General features: G+C 38.9%; 1 protein-coding gene and 1 long non-coding RNA gene across 4 annotated transcripts in view; one reads left to right on the forward strand and one right to left on the reverse strand.

Moving 5' to 3' along the window:
- The window catches only part of LOC143372222 (uncharacterized), a 310,267-nt gene that overhangs the window by 149,574 nt on the left and 140,536 nt on the right, over window positions 1–20,157 (forward strand). For 2 of the 3 annotated variants that reach the window (XM_076818264.1, XM_076818263.1), the window contains 3 exons: window positions 5,350–5,447; window positions 15,068–15,320; window positions 18,082–18,223. In XM_076818264.1, the coding sequence (XP_076674379.1) occupies window positions 15,119–15,320; window positions 18,082–18,223 (344 nt within the window). In that variant the 5' untranslated portion in view covers window positions 5,350–5,447; window positions 15,068–15,118. The remainder of the gene's footprint in view (window positions 1–5,349; window positions 5,448–15,067; window positions 15,321–18,081; window positions 18,224–20,157) is intronic. The other variant, XM_076818265.1, reaches the window with a different exon arrangement.
- LOC143372284 (uncharacterized) overlaps window positions 1–20,157 on the reverse strand; it is a 139,507-nt gene that overhangs the window by 32,478 nt on the left and 86,872 nt on the right. The window lies entirely within an intron of this gene.

Raw genomic sequence — 20,157 nt, forward strand, 5'->3', positions numbered from 1 at the left:
GCAGAACACACTTGAAGTTTATTGACATAAACAGCTGCTGTAAGCACACTGGTTGATAGCGTCACAACTGATTGTGAGTACAGTGATGCAAACATATATATAAAAAATTGTTTCAATACATGCACCGGGGGATTTTTAAATAATAAATTTCGGGTATTTTTTTTGGACAATACACTTTAACCCAGGGCTGCACAAGGAGCCGTTTTTAGCGCCTACCTGCGAGCAACCAGCCGAGCGTCGAGCTGTCCCGTTGCTAGGGATAGAATCAGTAAGGAGAACTGCAGTAGCGTAGATGCGTGGCCGTAGGCGCTTAGCGTAAGGATATGTATTTCGACTGCTCGACGCTCGGCTGGTTGCTCGCAGCTAGGCGCTAAAAACGGCTCCTTGCGCAGCCCTGCTTTAAGGGGGGAGCCCTATTTAGGTCGCTAGGAGTAAGGTGATCCTTGGGAATTTTATTTTGAGAAACTGTTAAGCGGATCTTTTCCAAACTTTCAGGGTATTTTAGTTCACATTCCAACAATAAAGATTAATTTTTTCGTTACAATGTGTTCGGTAGAAATGGAGATATATGAACATGTTCGTTAGGACTCGCGCGCCGGAGTTGCAAATTTGCGATTGTAATGGTGGCCCCAATTCTTCCCTGAAATAAAAAAACCAAGGATTTTCTTATTTCTAGTACAATTACATTGTCGATGAACCTAACAAGCGGGAAAAAAAGTTAAAAGTTGGCAAATTGGTAGGACTTGAAAGAAAAAGTTACGATTCTGCTCCAAGATATTTCGTACTATTTATGGAAAAAGACTTGTTCAATTCAATTTATTTATCAAAGTTATAGGTCCATCGACAATGTAATTATACTAGAAATAAGAAAAACCTTGGTTTTTTTATTTCAGGGAAGAATTTGGGCCACCATTACAATCGCAAATTTGCATCTCCGGCGCGCGAGGCTTAACGAACGTGTTCCTATATCTCCATTTCTACCGAACACTTTGTAACGAAAAAATTAATTTCTATTGTTTGAATGTGAACTAAAATACCCTGAAAGTTTGGAAAAGATCCGCTTAACAGTTTCTTAGAAAAAAATTCCCAAGGATCACCTTATTCCTAGCGTCCTAAATAGGGCTTCCCCCTTAACCCTTCGTGGTCACACTGCTGTAAAGTTCCGCGGTGGTCACACTGGGTCCAATGGACCTGACCGATTCGTAACCAGTTACCGCACGAACTGTATCAGTCCAATCGAGTCCCAAAAGTTATAATGCACACTTTGAACATTGTAGAATGTGGAATAGTCGCGTTTTAGTAAGAAGTGAAATGACGACATGTGCCAAAAAAATCGGAAAGGTGTAAAGCCCTGAAAAGTGAATTTTTGTTACTAAAACAATCGTACCTTTTTTATTTTTCTATTAATTTTCGTACAGATTGTGGCTGATACTAATAAGATATAGACCTTTTAGAAAACATATAGTTTTATACTGTGCGTTTCAAAAAAGGAATTTATTTTGAGATCTGAAGATGGTCAATAATTGTGGAGTAAAAATCACGTTCAATTTCGAGAAATAACTATTTGCTATTATTATAATAATTCTTAATATTATTAAATGATTATTATTTTTTTTATTCATAAGAAAATAATTTAAAAATGAAAAGAATTGAATCCAAGTAGTCTTCTCTCGCGCATTCGGCACACATATACATTCTGTGTTCCCACTCATTATACCCACATATAATTTGGGGAAAAAAGATTGCCACAGCCGTACAGATTACATTTTATTAAAGTAAATTTCTCGAATTGGAGTAGAATAACATTTTTTCATTTTTTTCGATAAAATTTACGGGTTGATCACCCACGCTCAAAACCGATGTTTCTGTAACGGCTGCCACTGAGCAATGAACTTTCTGATTCAAAAACTGACGGTCTCTACCGGAAGAGGAAACCTCAAATTTCCGTAAAATGTCAGGTAATGCCATTTGAAAGCCAGGAACTTACTGGTATCAAGCCCAAATTTATAAAACGGGTCCATTGGACCCAGTGTGACCAGGGAGGGTTAAGAAAATGCCAAAAAAATGATTTTTTTAACGTTCTAGACTAGAATACCCCCTTTAACTTAAATGTTAGTGGGGGGCAACTTGGAATGGTCTATTATTATCAGACGAGTGAGAATTATTTAATTTCTTCGATCTTTGAGATATAGTTGTGGGTTTTGAAATATATGTTTTCTAAAATACGAAATTTTTTGTGGTCTTAATTGGATCTATTTGATGGTCCAGTATTCTTAGTTTCTCTTATGTAGATATTTTTTAACGTCGTTATGAGAAACTAGGAGGTTTTGGTGAACGCCTTCTGTAGCTTCTTTTGCAGCTACCTTTCTGTAGTGTACTTTATTAATATCCTTATCCTTGCATATAAAAGTGAAACGTTGTCTGTTTGTTTGTTCTTCTTTTACGTCTAAACGGCTGAACGGATTTCAATGAAATTTTGAACGTACATTAAGGTAAATGTACCAATAACTATCCGTTTAAGGAAACGGTGACAAAGTATAATGAATATTGTGTATAAAATTAACAATTTAAACGGAACTTTTTTTCATTCATAAAGATTCTGTTGTTTTTCATCAGTACTTACATAACAACATTTTATATTTTTGATATTTAACGTAAAATGAACAAGAATATTTGTACGTGTAAATGTACCAATACATAGCCAACCTCACGCAATTAACCTAGCGTCCCGATTTTCATGTCCCAGTACCAAGTCATAAGTTTTATAATCGTGTAAAAATTATTTTAAAAACTCATTCTTTGTCTTAAATGGAAAAATCCGTTAAGGAAAATTAAGAAGTACAGAAATATAAAATTATTTTGTAAATAACCATAATAAACAGATTAGGAAATAAAAGTATAAACATTTTATTTATCTTACAAGTAATATAACTTTGTTTCATATATATTATTAGAATTACATCTTTATAAATTATTACATATACTTAATTGTTTTTATTTTTGTATTATCTTCTTTTTTCGGCTATTAATTTTTTAATTTCATTGTTAATTTTTTTCTTTTCCTCGGTAATAGCTTTGCTGGCTTCTTTTTCTTCAACTCTTTTTTCTTTGCTTCATCTCTAAGTTTTTTCTTTCTTGTATTTCCATTTATTTTCTTAGTTTCTCCTCCTGAATTTGAATGTGATGCATCTGCCATTCTTCAGACGTTAATATCGTCGGGGGGTCCTATTTGATTTTTTAGCTTTTTTATTTGGAATTGCATTAGGCCAAATCAAAGCTTTCTTGAAGGGCAATGGAACCCTTTGAACTTCTACATTTTGATTGCACTTAACAGCAGAAACTGTGAAGATATTATTATCAAAATCTACATAATTCAAATAAGTATTAAATCATTATTTTTTTTACCTCTTGCTGTATCAGTTCCAACCATACTAGATTTGTCAAAACTAAAATTTTTTCAGATGTACAGACTTTGTTTTGAATTTCATCTAACACAGTTTTATTTAAATACTTACCGCCTTTATTCCAAATAACGAGTCAGAAATTCACACTTTTTTCGTAATTTTTCTCTTGCAACGCCGATTACCACTTGCAACTCACTTCATCCGAGTTATTGAACACGTGGTTAGTTACTGGGCTAACAAGATTTGTTTGCACCAATAAATAGCCATGTAAATATTCAAATAAAAAATATTTTTCATATCCAAATTTTTTCTTTCTATTTGTTACAAATATTTTCAAGATTCTAAAACCCTTTTATCTATCTAAAAACTATTATCCTATAATAATTATACTCTTAACAAGAAGCACGCTCTTCTTAGCCATATCGTAACGAATGTCTGAAAACGCGTCATATATCTGGCCTCGAGACTTTAAATGGTATTTCTAAATATCTAGACAAAAAAACAGGACGAAATAACTTCAGATATCAAACCGAACAGTTAAATAATGCAAATTACACCAAACATGTATTTTATCTTACGTGCATAGTTTAATAATTATTAATATCTCAACAGATGACTAGATACTGGTACATGGCTCGTCTCTGGTACATTTACCTTACATACGTCCTAGATTAGATTATAGGCTATTCATAAATACCCGAAACCTTATACCCTATGCCTGTACCCTACTAAGGCCGTTGTTACAGTAGACGCGTTTTCGCGCGACCGATCGATTTTGTTTCTGTGTAAACAATCCCCCCACCCCCCAGAAACATGACTCATGTATGAAAGAAGCTATTTCCCTTTAATTCTCGAAAAAATTTAAAAAGTTCAGATGCAAAGATTGTGAAATCAACTTTGCTAATTCCAATTGTATAGAAAACAATTCAGTGCTCAGATTTTCAGATTCGGTTTTAAGTAATTAGCGGGCCGTAAGAAGATTATTTTACGATGGAAGATGATAAAAACCGGGCACAACTGTACTGTTTATTATGAGTTTGTAACAAATTTTCAGTTTCTAATTTGTTCCCATTTTATGCTAAAAAGACTGAAGACATTCAAGCCACAAATGGGATTATCAACTTTGCGTGTTAAGATTTTTGTTGCATAATATTATTTTGCAAGGGCCGCGGTCAAACGATAGGCAATATATCTTAGAATATGCTTTGAAAATTTTAAGCTAATTCATTCGTTAGATTCTAAGAAATCTTCACAACCACAAATAACTTGATTTTCGTACGGATCAACTTGGAAAACAACCTCGTTTATAGTTAGTACTTTGTACTGATTGTTGTTTTATATTGCTCTTCGAAAAGTGTTATGGCGCAATAATAAATTCCAATAGAAGAGCATTACCAAATTAAAAAATAAATTGCAATATTATCCGTGCGGTTTCAAATCGACATATTAAGTACAAAAAGTTGGTAACATCTTGTTGAAATATTATTTAATTTTGCGTACTGTTAATCCGGTGATTATAGGTATCGAGAAAATTCTTCTCGTCATTACACGACGCATGGAACGCACAAAAAGGAACACACGTTTGATGAAGTGGTTTCTATCAGTCATGTATTTCATAATGTAAGACTCGTTGCATCGCTACCCGTGGAGTATACATTTTACCACACCACATGGATGCTATCCTATTAAAATGGCACAGCATGCACTGAATTAATTGCAATGCTCGCGGTAGGACATGTGCCTCGTGACCATGCAATTTCATTATATTTCCGTAAACGTGAAAAAGAAAAGTAAATTAACATTAAACGACTCGTGAATTACACAATAATAATTGAACTTGCACCGATTATATCTAGATTTAAAAATTTATTAACTCTCTCACTTAGATAATTAAAATAACCAGTAATATACATTTAATTATTAATGTGTAAAACTTTTGTTGCAGACTCCGCTTGAAATGAATTTGCTCCTACGATATCTGGGCAGCGAGATGCAAATACAATGTTCCGTGCGGAGATGCTTGAAGAACATTTTGCTATAACGGTGCGTATTTGTTGAGTGCCACTTTTATTAGAATGAAACAAAAACGGCAATGCGTAACGAGTATTATTTACTGTGAGCATACACCAAGTACATAAAAAAACAAAGATGCAACGCTATAACAAAAAACATGTGTACCAATTTAAAATTTGTCGTTGCCAATTATTTAACAATTTTATGTATTATAAAGTCACTTAATATAAAACTTCTGCAAAATTATACACATCTCCACAAGTGACCCGCAAGTCACTGGGCACTTATTGAATATAAAGTAAACCTGATAAATCATCAAAAAATTATCTTAGACTACATACCTATGTGGAATACATATACAGGGTGTCCCAGAATTGAGGGACAATCCGGAATATGCAATATCCTGATGCAAGAGGAGACCAGAAAGTCCTTTGCCGTTCTGGGACCCGAGGCTTTGTTCTCGGGATATTAACAATTGAATATTAACGGTGCATCTTCCGGGCCACGAGGTTTAAAGCCAAAACAGCTGACGCGAAGCAGTGACCCCTAGCACGCACATGCAGGAAGCACGCCTAGTTGTTGACGCACGCGGTTGTATTCGGTTCAGCGGCGCTAACCCATTTTCATTGTTTGAACCAGAGATAGGCAAAGATAATATCTAGATAATATCTAGATAAACGGTACTTTACGTTTATCCGTTATTCGAAGATCGAATAAGATGATTTATCTTTATTCAAAGCGCCAGAAGCTGGTTATTCGACGGGAATTCCTCAGACGGCGAAAGATATTTCGTTTATTCGAAGGCCTTTCACCTTGGGTTTTAAATAACGGTTCAACTTTCATTGTATCTTTATACTTGAAGGTCGAATAACCGGCGAGAGGCTTTGCGGCCCGACCCGCGCGTGGTCGCTGTTGCTCGGCCATGTGTAACGTACCGCTACCAACCGCCATAAATTTTTCCTTTTCTTTCTAAATCAATCATCAGTTTCGTTCCATTATATATCTAAGTTTCAATGTTAATAATAAGGACATGCAAAAGAACCTAATGACGCGCAACGCATGCGCATAACTACCCATTCAAACTGGGAACTCACAATCAGTGCCGTGAACGACTCGAGCGCGCGTGCGCAGACCGCACGATCAACCGGACGCTGAATAAACCAAGTGTAGTGCGCGAGTGGCGGGAACCGGATGTAAAATCCGATTGGTGCGCGAGACCGCGCAGCGACTGATTGGTGCAGCCCAAGTACCAGCAGGGAGTATAAATATAGGCCCGCCAGCAGCAGAAAGTAGTCTACTCTGGAGACTTGGTTCTGCCACCGAACTAGAAGCATACCGTGGTGGCTTTAACTAGCCCCTCAGTATAGCAAGTCTACTAGAAAGTTTATCTTAAATCAACGTCCTGACTGACAACTCAACTTCTATTTCGAGGCCGCTTTTGCTAGCCCCTCAACTTCCATTTCGAGGTCGCTTTAACTAGCCCCTCAACTTCCATTTCGAGGTCGCTTTTGCTAGCCCCTCAACTTCCACTCCGAGGTCGCTTTAACTAACCCCTCAATACCTATCCGAGGTCGCTTTAGCTAGCCCATCATCTTCCACTCGAGGTCGCTTTCACTAGCCCCTCAGCCTCCATCCTAAAAAGCGTTGGGCCAGCTGATCGGCACCAGGAAGCTACTACAAATCCGAGGGAAGGAATCGTCTAAAATTCAACTTCCATCTGGGGACGCTTTAACCGGCTACCTAGCTACCATCTGAGGTCGCTTTCACTAGCCACTCAGCTTCCGTCCTAGAAAGCGTGGGCCAGCTGATAGGCAACAGGAAGCCATTACAAATCCGAGAGAAGAAATCCTCTCCGATTCTAACTGAAACATTCTAAATCGACCTAGCGCCTTTTCTTGTATTATATATTACCGACTTAGTGTCGAGACTTGTGTTCAATTTACGATTTAGTATCGTACCTCTATACTATATCTTAAATATTAATTACGCCTCAGTTATACTTACCCTAAACCGAAATCAGGACGATATTCTTATTTACCGACTTAGGGTCAAAACCGAAATGAAAACTATATTCTTTATTACCGACCGATACGTTGTTACGTAATTACCTTTAATTCTATTAATTTATCGTCAAGATCACACGACTACGTGTCATATTATATGTTCATTTCAAACGTCGTGTCAAAACCCTTTTGAATAAACTATTTTGTTATTTATTGTTAAAAGAAGGACTCTCGTATCTTGAAATTCGTGTCTTTTTCGCACGCCAACCGAACCAAATCCCACGATTCCACGGGTAACCGCTCTATTCGTGGAATCTCCTGTAATTAACGGCAACGCCACGTTAGAGAACGTTGCACATGTGTCATCGATTTCACAGTATCTGAATTTGTTTATTTTTCCTCGTATCAATATGACAGTGACACCAATGGATATCTGGCATTCTCCCGATTAATTGGACAGAAATTAATTTAAATCGGACTATTTTTAACGAAACGGGCTTTCAATTCTGCAAACAATTTTTTTCCACATAATATCCTTAATTATGATCCGAATTATATCGTTTTGGGGCCATTCTCATCGGGAAATCCTAAAAAAATTCATTGATAATATTTTCACCAACACTTATCAAAAACATGAACATTTTATCTGACCCGTTGGTTTTATTGCTCAGCCGTCAACGGGCGGTCTTCTACCTAGGGGGCCCTAGGGCCCGAAGGTCCTTGCTTGCAGCGAGAAAGCAAAACAGTGGGGTGGGTAGGTCTTTCCCGATAATCCGAGCCCAAAGGCTTCTCAACAATCGGAAGACTGTACATATTCTTTTCGATGCTTTCGACGATGCGCGCGACTATACATATGCATGCGCAGCTACATGTTGCACGTCCAAAAGTATTCTTTCAATTACAATTAGTAATTCAGTTTCTAAGTGCGATTAAATTAGGCGTCATTAACATCATGCACAGTTTATTAATTTTAACTAGTTGACCAATTCATTTATTTTTTAATTCATTAATGCAGTGCTCTGTTTAAGAACGTCGTAATAGGGAGCTAATATTCTAGACCCTAGAATGTACGGTATTGTGCGCTTCACACGATCGTATCTTAGCATTTGTACAGGATCGACGCTCGAAACCAGCGGGGCCATACAATGTTGCGCATTAATCAGTGACGAATCTGTAGTTCTGCATTTCTAATTACAGCTTTGCAAACGTGAATCGATTCCTCATGTTTTCTCGATCAAATTGACCCCTGAAACGATATAATTCGGACTATAATTAAGGATATTACGAAAAATTTATTAGCACAGTCCGTAGTAGCATTTATTTGTTGGGAGGTTGTTGAGCCAATGACGTGTTATCCGTTGGCCAACTGCTGAAGTGTCACGCTATTTTTAAATGGGCCAACGATTGTAACCAACGCAGGCCCAACGTCACTTAACATAAAGGCCCATCTGAAGGTTTCTTTCCAAAAGGCGTCTTAAAGACGTCCAGAAGACGTCTTAAAGAAGTTCAAAAGACGTCGTAAAGACGTTTTTTTTAGGTCTAGTTTAGGAAAACAAAATTTCGCGTTGAGGAGAATCGAACCCAAAAACTTTTCGCTTACGAAGTAACCGCTGTTCGCAACTACCTTTTTTAAAATGTTTATTAATGTACCGTAGAACAATTACAGGGAGATAGATGAGCTTAACACATATAAAAAAATGTTCAAACACGTCATGAACACTGTAGGAACTGGTTACCCAATTGTACGAATGCCGATCGTAACTCTTGGGTGGACAGACTTCTCTCGATACTAATACATATAACAATATATATAAAGAGAGAGCCGATTTTTATGTTCGCGCAAAACTTAAGACCTATTGAACCGATCTTCCTCAAATTTTAAAACGTTATTCCTGGATACTGTAGGACGGACATAGGCTATGTAGCATGTCTAAAAATCGCGTTATTAACGTGTAATTTATATGTAAAAATTGTATGTATACAGCTGTTCTGCAGACCACGTGACCCGCGTATATGACAGTCTAGTCGAGCAGTGCATGCGCATATTCGGCCCGCGAGATACCTCGTCCATAGTAGTACCGCGATGTCACCACCAGGTAGCGAAGCATCTCGCCCGCTTTCTCGCAAGAAAATTGGATTACCGCGGATATATGTGGCAGAATGACCGTCGGGTTACAAATTGCTTTTGCAGATTTATCCGTACCGTCTTTGGATATTACTATGCCTCGAGTGCGATCAAATTTGTCAGGATCATCCGCTCCTGCTCGACGTATGCAATGTACACGCCGAGCAACGCGGAATGTAAATCCCTGGAGACTGGACTCATAGGAGGTGTGAATGTTACCGGAAGGTTTACATTAAATTATAATTCAGGAATTGACTGTTGAGGTTAACTTGCGAGAAGTTAAAATAGGAGCGATGGAAAATATTTGTCATCGTTGCTCCGAGAGAACAATTCATCCTAATGTCAGAAAATTATGATGTTACCAAGAATGTTATCTTTTCCGAAATATTATGAAGAAATTAAGCTTTTTCTTCAAAATACTTAATTTCCTTAAAAGATGTTAGTTCTAATAATCATGAATCAGTTATGCTAATATCTCTGGCGAAGCTGAGACGGGGGACGCTAGTCCTTAATAGTATTATAACTACTGTATAGTGTGTAAAAAAATAAATGATCGTGGATATTAGAGGTAAATCTGTACCTCTGAATTAAGGGATATTTGTTTAAAAAAGTGTCCCCAAATATTGTTTATAACATTGAAAATTTATGTCAAATTATTTTACATCAACGTACTCTGCACGTTGAGAAGGGAAAGAGTTAAAAAGAAGCCATATGTTGCAAACGAACCGTTTGATCAGCAAAAATTGTTAAACATTTCGCCACGATTTATAAGTCTAAACAAACACAATATGACGTTTAAAGCAGACCGATCAAGGTGCCATTGACCTCACTAGGCCCAAATCAAGTGACTTTTTTACTTTAAAATGTTTCATATGTATATGATATATCACAACAAATGATCTAGAACTAGATGATTATATGTAATGCTAGTAGATTTACTGATCGATTCGATGCTTGAATCTTTTACCTCCTTTTTATTCGCCTTACTCCTTCCCATTTTTTTTTAAAAATATTTTTATCATCATATTGTTATCATCAGCTTCAAACTGTACACGAAACACATCTGTAACTGCACGTGTATTTTTGCGTCACTTAATTTGGGCCTATTTAGGTAAATGCACAAGTTGGCGCAACCTTTTCAGTAGGGGGAGTTCAAATCAATAGATCTAGTCCAGATCACAGGTAGTTCGATCTTTAGCACGGTTGAAGGGGGCGGGGAGGGGGGGGGGGTGCGCAGATTTCCCGACCCCAGGATCGGATCAAAAACCTTTGATGGAACCGATGCTCATCGAAATTGGGAGGATCCCGTTCAGTAATAGGGATGAATATAGAAAGGGGTCGGGGTAGTGATGGGCTTGGAACCGCTTCGAATCTGTCTTGAATATCAGACGACTACTTCGAAGCTTAAAACTCTTGAAGGTCTTGCAAGTCTTGATCGTCTTGGAAGTCTTGAAACTCTTGCTTCGAAGTCTTCTCTAGCAACGCCTTGTACCCCGTGGCGAAGACAACCCCCCGCAGTGCCACACCGAATTTTATGGCTTTCGACCTTCAAAGGGGTTTGAATACCATTAAAAAGTGAGAAATGTCCAGGATTACTGCATTTTTCATAAGATCTTAGCGAAAACGACGCCAATCTGTTCCTTATGTTTTGCTGATGAAACTAGCACCAAGAACCTGTTGGTTACGCTGACACCGGAAAGGACAATAGCCGGCAGAATGACTCATACGCGAAGTCCCACAGGACCAGCCCAAGCATTGATCCTTATGGACTCCGCAGTACGTCTCTCTCGTGCGTAACACCGCACCGGCCTGGGTACTCTGTCCACCTGTCCCGTAGGTAGTCCCCGATCATCTGCCTGAGATAGGGAGGCACCCGATGGTATATGAGTGCCTCCCTCATACCCCTCAGGACAAAGTGTTAAAAGCGTTGACAATGTCCTGGTACTCGACCGTGTCCGACAGGGACTTGATGCGACGTATCGCATCATTCGTCGACCCCGCCGACAAACTGGGACTCGGCCGGATTGGGATCTATCCCGGACAAGTGTGCCGCGAAGTGGGAAGCCACCACACGCTCAAACAGCTTCCCCGCCTCACCGAGCAAACAAATGGGCCAGTACGCGGAGGGACACTCTGCGGGTCGTTCCTCCTTCGCCGGAGGACCAGGCGCTTCCTCTTCCCCCCACTATGGAAGAGGGAGCGCCTGGGCTCAGGCAATCGTCAAACAGCCACCTGCGCTTGTCTCCAATGACGACCAAATGTCATCGCCCAGGTTCGGCCGGGAATGCCATTGGGACGCGGAGTCGTATTTCAGGCCTCAAGACGGCTCACCGCACCCGCCAGTTCCTTTCTCGTGACCACTAGATCCGCGGACGAGATGTTCGGGTCCGGCGGTTCAGGTGAGAGTCGTGGACCCTCTCTATAATGGGGAAAAGGGACTATCCACGATCGCTCCGATAAACCGGGGATCCAAGCTCTCCGTGATGGGGGGCGCCCAAGGACGGAGCCCACCAACCACCATCTTGTAAGGACATCACCATGAGTCACACCCCACCGTTGCCGAGCTCGACACGGCAGGTGGATACCTGTATCTGTACCTCCCCCCCCCCCAAACCGCTGCCTATTTCTTCAGAATGATTGCTGGCAGAAGAAGGTCATTGCGTTCCAAGACCTTTCGCTGCGGATTATCACCGCTACGATGGCTCCCAGCGTAAGGACCCTACCCAGTTCGTTGACGAGCACATAACGGTCCTCCAGCCACGCTGAACAAAATTTCAGCGTGTGTCCTCGTCCTCCTCGCAATGGTGGCACCGCGTCGTTGCCTCTTCACCTATTCTACACAGTTATTCCCCGAAGCAACCATGTCCAGAGAGCACTTGTCTTTCGATAGGTGAGCCTACCCCCAGCTTCTGTCCAACCAAGCGTCTAGACTTGGGAGGACAGTCCTGAGAGCGCACTTGGAGGAGTTCTCTGGCTCAAAATGCCACACCTTCCACTCCCCCAAAGGCCCGTGCCGAGCCCGGTACTTCACTGCCTCGACTTGACTTTCCGATAAAGCCCCCCTCCCCCCCCCCCCTCTGGCGGAGTTCGTGAAATTTATCGACTTCCGCGGACTCCTTTGCCAGGAGTTGAAATGATGAGTCCTGCCAGAGTGGTCGCCACTGCGATGGACACCGTGTGGTACTCCCTAATAACCCGTGGTCAGCCGCTACATCCTTGTGAAGCAGAATGCCTCCACCGTGGCTGACCTTTACGTCTGCTGCCCAGACAAATGAGCCGTAGTGGGTCATAGTCTGCACAACGCCTGCATACAGGCGTCGAACTCCATCCTCAGGCCCCGAGATTGGGCAGGAGGTTCAGGATGAGCTCCAGACATTTCATTCGATGCCCCACCTCTATGGCAAACTCCCCAACCATAATCGTTGACCAGCTCGGCACCTCCCATTGCGGCCACGAAGCGGGCCACCCCTTCCTCAGCGAGGAGAATGGCCCTCCTCCCATCCCGCCCTCCGGCCAGTACCAACTGCTACTACCCGGCCCGCCGGGTACCCGTGGACCCGGAATAAACTTCAAGCCATTCAATGTGGTATTTTTCGATCATTTTCGCCTAACATCAGACAATACTAGATTCAATTGCTTGAAGTTAATCCGGGTAAAGCCCGCGTACTCCTTTGAAGCTGTCATCCCATAGCAGAGGGCCGAGAATTTACACTTGCGGGACCCCGCAAACCGACCTCGGCTTTGCAGATGTTTCCACCCCGGTCCCAGGTTTCTGGCCCCTCCAGAATCATGTTCGCCAGCAATAAACTTTTTTTTAAACCCCTCTTACTGCTACCATTATAACTTTGAACAAAATTATTCTTATTGCATACAAAAATTTAAACCTATTTTTTAAATCTCAATTAACCTCTCAGCGTGGAATGACGAGCAGGACTCGTCATAGAAAAACTGTCCGCAACGGCGATATGACGAGCACCGCTCGTCAAGGGACGTGAACCGAAGGCGTAGCGAGTAGGGCTTGGGACCAAGGTCTATTGGACACTCGAATTAGAGGCGTGCTGTGCTCTTTTCATAAATATTCTGTAGGCTTTCGGAAGGAGATATTGCCGCGAAGATGGCCTCTTCAAGAGAGTGGCCGTTTGGGAGGGATGCAAGTCTGATTGGTTAGATTAGGAGGTGTGACAATACTTCTTCAGGTCTGCTATGCAGTAACGCTTTAACAGCAGGGGTTAAGGTTTCGACCAATGCAATTCATCCCACAGCTAGGTACCGTTCTGAGCAGAAAGCCTACACGCTGAAGGGTTAACCCTCTGTATCCTGTGCCTGAGTCAATTTTGACCCATCGCTTCAGGTCGCTAGCGCACACAGTGACGAAGCTGTGTATGTCAGTCGCGGCCAACCGATCATTTAGGTCCCAGGGGTGTCATAGAAACATAAACGGGGCCTTTCTGGTGACTGTGTTGGGGCAACCATGGGAAGCTCGAGACAATACCATATTTTCCTTGGAGAAAACAAAATGGGCATACGGCCTCTGCACTCATAGAGTTCTCCACCGCGAGACCTTATACTGGAGAGTGGGGAGTGAGCATACCACGGTTGAGCTCGAGGGAGCACCGACTGTGCACCCCTGTCCTAGAGTATTGACTATCAGTAGAGTAACACCCTGTATAGCAGTCGCGAAAAAATTATATTCTTTACACCTAGATTTTTCTTGCAGAATTGTGTTTAACCAACAGAATAACTTGAAACTGATAAAGACATAAAAGTATAATTCAGTGACACATATCTGTGTGTGTGTATGTATATATATACAGTAGTATAATTATTAGTATTTATAGGAATAAATATCGTGTTATTGCTGGTGTTAATATAAAAATTAATAATAATAGACAATAAGTACACATATGGAAGTGATATGCAGAAGTAAAGAGTAGATACATTTGCGTTGAAACACACACATTTTTCAGAGTCTTTTCGACCATTTGTGTGTGCGAGATGGCAGTGAATTCTCGGCATTACGCGCAATCAAGCGTCTCCGCGCGCGCCTGGTCGTAAACATTGACCCATTCAAGTTCTCCAAAGTGCTTGAAACTCGTAAAAATGAGCCGTGCGCGGCGCGCGGTTGCACCAATGGAGTCTTGCCTTTATCTTCAAGTCTTTAACTCACAACACTTCCTACTCCTTCTTTCTCATTACTACACACGCATTTTAAACGGCTTTCTTTTTCTTCGTTAGGGCAGTAAAGAAGTAATTTTTTAATTTTTTCCTACTAAATACCTACTATTACACGTGGTAACGTGAAGCCTGGGTTCAGAAAGACCCGGGTACTGTCGGCTGAGGGTTATTTAATATCACATCACGTACGGTGTTGAAAAAATTATACGCGCTTTCTAGCGAGCACAAACATTTTCAAATCCAATGTAAATACTTAGTCTAGAAAAGTATACTTTAATTTTTGGTGACTGAAACGAACAATTCATTTTGTAGACCAGTGTAATAGATGTCTCTTCTTTTGCTTGCAGTGATTATGGCGTAGTGAAAGGAGAAGAATGCAGTACGTTAGAGGAGGCTAGATGAGCCACATTCTTCAGAAAGGTGAATGTACAGATTACCAAAAAATCGTACGCCAAACAAGAAAACGTACATCTCTGGGAGGAAACGAAAGAGGAAGCAAGCACGTGTGTGGAAGGAATCGCGGTCCATACCTGGCCCGCCATCTTGGCGGCATGGTCCTTTGGGCCACTATACTATTCCTGCAAGGAGCTGGTTTCGTAGGTAAGCTTTACTTTACCATAACTTGTATCAATAAAATATTTTCAACATTTCAACGATAGCATGAAACTGAAAAGAGAGATGGTAGAAATTGGTCAGTTCTGGACCTGGCTGGCAACGAAAGTTTTTTACAGGATACGATTCTATAGGTCTTATGGAATCCGAAATGCACAATTATTTACCCTGGAGGCGCACAGTGTCGCGGCACGTGTTCAAAAAGCAAAAATTTGAGTTTTTAAATTTTGTATTTCATTTGATGGAATTGGTAGCAAACAGTCCTCCGACATAAGAACATCATAACTTAGTAACATAAATAAAGGATTTAAGGTCCGTAATTACATTCAAAGTCGAATAACCAAACGCAAGCTGCCGCAGACTGCACATAGGAAATATTTACCCACTGCATTTTTGTTGTATTTATAAGTTCTTTTCTTTCTTTCTTTTTTTGAAAATAAGCAAAATATATCCTTCTTTCGTTTTATTATTTAAGAATTCTTGCATTTAAAGATGTGGATACGTACCAGTGGCTCAAATTATTACTTTTTTGTCGCATTTTCTAACTTCTGGAGAGAATTAAAAAAAAACGAAACATATCGGTTCTTTCATTTTTTGATTACAATTAGTTCTTTTTATGTCTTTTAATTTGGTGTAAATTTTATTTGCTCCCGAGTGCTCCCACACAAGAAGAAATACATTAAAAAACGAAAAATTAGACAAATCTGTGCTAGAATATTTATTTTTAAAAGACACTGAGCTTTGAATTCCTTCAGATTCAACTGATAGTGATGAAGATGTATAATAAGAATGAATAATTTAAACTTTATTATCAGTACAAATTATTTAAAAAATTAATTTTATTTTTTTTATATTTGTTTCATATGTTTGTTATTAATTTGTGTTTAAATGTATTTAAAACTATATATATTTTATTTGTTTTACAAAAGTATGCATGATGTGATTAAATAATAAAAATTATGTTCAAAAATATATTTTAGTGAATTATTTTATGTTAAAGTTAATTTTATTGTGTACAAATATGATTAACATAACAATTACATGTAAATAACTGTATTTTAATGGAAAATTGATTTTTTTCTTATATACTCGCTACACTGCGAGGCGATGGGAAAGTTATGAATAATAAGCGAATGTTAAAAAAAATATATTTTTTCGAAAATTCTTTCTTACTGATGTATATATAGACCTTCAGAAACGGTATGAAATTTATTTAAATGTTTTTTCGATATCTTTTGTAATTTACGAGTTACAAGCGCATAAGTAAAAGGGTAGGTAAGGGAGGAAAGAGAAATGCAACTCGAATCTTCACGCTGCGCTGGTGCGCTTGGTCATTATGACATTACACAATAAAACATTAATTCAAACTGTGTTTCTTACTATTATTATTATTTTTCTGACAAATAAGGTCTGCTATTGAAAATATTTTTACTAGCGGAGTTTTACTAACGATGACATTCCGAACATCACGCTTTTTTTATAACTTTTCCATCGTCTCTAGGGTAAACAATTGTACATTCCTTAAGACCTGCACAAACATATCCTGTAAAACACTTTCGTTGCCAGCCAGGTCCAAACTTGATCAATTTCTACCATTCTCCTTTACAGTTTAATATTTCGAAATCACAGTGTGTTCTTTAGTATCTTACTACATCTTCCTTATTTGTCACTGATAAGAATTCTACTTGACAAAAAAAGAATTATTTAACTATTATTTGCCATATAGCTTAAAAATTTCAAGGACGAATACTGTAAAGGTAATGCTCATACCGTCTGCTTATATCGAAAAGTATTTATTGTAATTCATTACACACAAATTCAGAAAAGACAAAAACTGGCAAATACCTTGTATAAAAGTATAGAAGTATTGTTTGACAATCAGTCGATTTTTCATTAAATCACACAAATATTTGGCTGGCTTTGCTTAATGAATAGTTCAAAATGAAAAGGTTGAGTTAAGGAATCATACAGTTTAGATTTGCACACTGTAAATAATTAGTTTGTAAATGAATGATACAGGGGGGGGGGGAGCCACAGAGTCAGAAATTTGAATTTTTGCAGGAGAAAGCAAAAAAAGTTTGAAAAATTATAAATTAGACACTTGTACCTTTAGCAGTGAAAATATTGTTTAAATCTTTGTTATTTTGCCCTTACACTACAATAACATTAGATTTTAATTCTCTTGCGCTATTAATTATTTAATTAAACACTCACTGAACGGTGTACTCGGTTTCTCCAATTTTTAATAACTTGTCGCTTATTGTCACCTGCAATTAATTGTTCCCCTTTACAACTTGCCATGTTCGAATCACCTATGAAAGCAACACAGTGCGAACATAATCTCGTTTTCAAATATTTTGGACCCTGTTGGCTTTTCCCCTACACCCCTCACAAATCTATTATCTTTATATTCATTCCTTCGTTTCCTCATCCATTACCTCGCTTTTGATTTGCAATTCCTATCGAGGTTCTGAATCAAGAACAGACTAATGACTTTTCCGTCGATGAGTTTGAACTTCCTTTCATGGTAATTTTTTGTACGACATCATGAATAAATGTATGAGCTTTGCTACGTCGTAGTGTGTGTTCGACATTATGGATTCGCAGTTCTTATTCTGAGTTCACTTCTCGTAACTTTGAACCTGACAAACATACCTGCATAGAAGAATTAATATTTAAATACAGTATGAGTAGGATACACATATAAATAATATTAACACGCAGACGTATTTGCGTTTGCTTTTCGTAGGCTCGGTGACAGGCATACCTGGCGTCCCGGAAAATATAACGGTGATGTTCCTGAATCCGACATCCGTTCGTGTTTCTTGGAGCACAAGCCAAGTCGAACAAGTCGAGAAATACGATGTCACATACAAACCAACTGATGCCAGGTGCGTTCCCCCATTTCGATATTTTCGCATTGTAATTTCTTCGCGTGTCCGATGAAATTACAAAACAACACGTGCGCGTCCGTGTCAATATATCAGCGCAATGGAACGAATCGAGGTGGAATAAACGAAAAGGTTTAAATGACTTCTATATCTTACAGAAAATCGTATATAAAAAGAGGGTTTCTAAAAAGGTTATTTTATACCAGTGTTAAACAAAGTGTTCGGAACCGAGTAGATTGTATTCGCTGAACTATATTCATTAAACATGGGTCGAAAAATTAACCCCTTCACAGAGTTCACAAACATATATTTTTTACTTATTCTGAAATAAACTTACTGATAAATACTAATCATTCTGTAAGCCCTGAACACTTTTTTTATATCCTATATAGGGTTTGGCAAAATTCATTGTCCATGCAAATAGTAAGAGTGTAAGGCTTGGCGCACGCTATCGACTTTTCTATCGAATATACTTTTTCGCCACTTCAGGGACGATTCTTTAGTTACAAGACAATGACCTAGTTTTTTGTTTAGATATTTTTTATTCATTTTAAATCAATAGCAATTAAACACAGCAAAAATAAATAACAATTATTATAATTATTGTTTCTCTATCAGAAATATTTTAATGTAAAGGAGAAACTACAAAACATTAGTCAAATCGAGCACTGTCTAGGATTTCTTGTAAAAAAACAGTTGGACAGAAAGACTCTCGTTTGAACGCTAATTTACCTAGCGAATGAGAAGAAAGAGAGGATGTCATTACTGTGATCATCCTTTATATTTTTATATTGGGGAATATTGTCCAAGAAAAAAATTTAATTTAGGGTAAAGGCAGTAGTTGACCATGTATCAGTAGTTGACAAATTTTCAGGAAAACGTGAAAATAAGGTTTTTAGAAGTGCAACTAGGGTAGGTGGGGGTATTACTGCGGATGCCCCGATTACTGCGGATATTCTAAAACAGATCATATTTAATGTTGGGAAGTACATAATTTCTTGAAAATTTTTGATAAAATTATTTTAAACTCTATTACAGATAATTATTAATAAATATGTACAGCAAAGTTATTATTAATTCTTTTATCGTAGTTTGAAATTCGTCAAGGCGAAACTCGGTCGATTCCCGATATGGCGTCATGAACACCTACTTGAAACACATTTATATTTTTGTTATTAACAGTAATACATGTAATGCAGCGTTATTACTCGATAGAGTAAGAGTTATTTTTTCAGAAAAACAGTAAATCAGTCACCTGCATTTTAGTTTTAATTTTTATTTCTCAACGCAGTATTAGGTGCAGTACTTTACACCATGTGCATGTATTACTGCGGACCGACGACAGCGCGATCTAACCTTTCTTCCAACCGTATTGACTGACGTGATGTTTGTACTAAGGTTATGTTTCGCCTGACGTCGGACCGCAGTAATACATGCGCAGTAACTGGTATTTCGTTAGTAATTGACACGCAGTAATGCATGCATGTCCGCAGTAACTCCTGCAATGACATTGATCGACAAATCTCTGTGTTTTTAATTAACCGTGGTTATCACCCTGCCCTCATATTTTTTTGCGGAATTATTAAGGTTCCACCTTTCTTTTAAAAAAAGAAGGAGGAACTTTCATTCATTCGAACGCCGTATCGAGGGTTTTAAAGTTAACCTACCTTAAAAGTCCGCAGTAATACCCCCACCTACCCTATCTCTTTTCAACAGCGCGCTGCGGCTCCTAATACTCACAGTTCTCCACTTCTAAAAACCTTATTTCTCACGTTTTTCTGAAAAGTTGTCAACTACTGGTACCTTTACCCTACTATTAGTTTTGTTCTTAAGCAATTGGTAACCGTTGACTGATAGGTGGATGATCAACTGTTTATTCGGTATGTAGCTCTAAACAAACCTGGAGAGTGAACAAAGCAATGGCAGCTGAGAAA

This window comes from Andrena cerasifolii, chromosome 8 (assembly GCF_050908995.1).
Source record: "Andrena cerasifolii isolate SP2316 chromosome 8, iyAndCera1_principal, whole genome shotgun sequence".
Classification (NCBI taxonomy): Eukaryota; Metazoa; Arthropoda; class Insecta; order Hymenoptera; family Andrenidae; genus Andrena; species Andrena cerasifolii.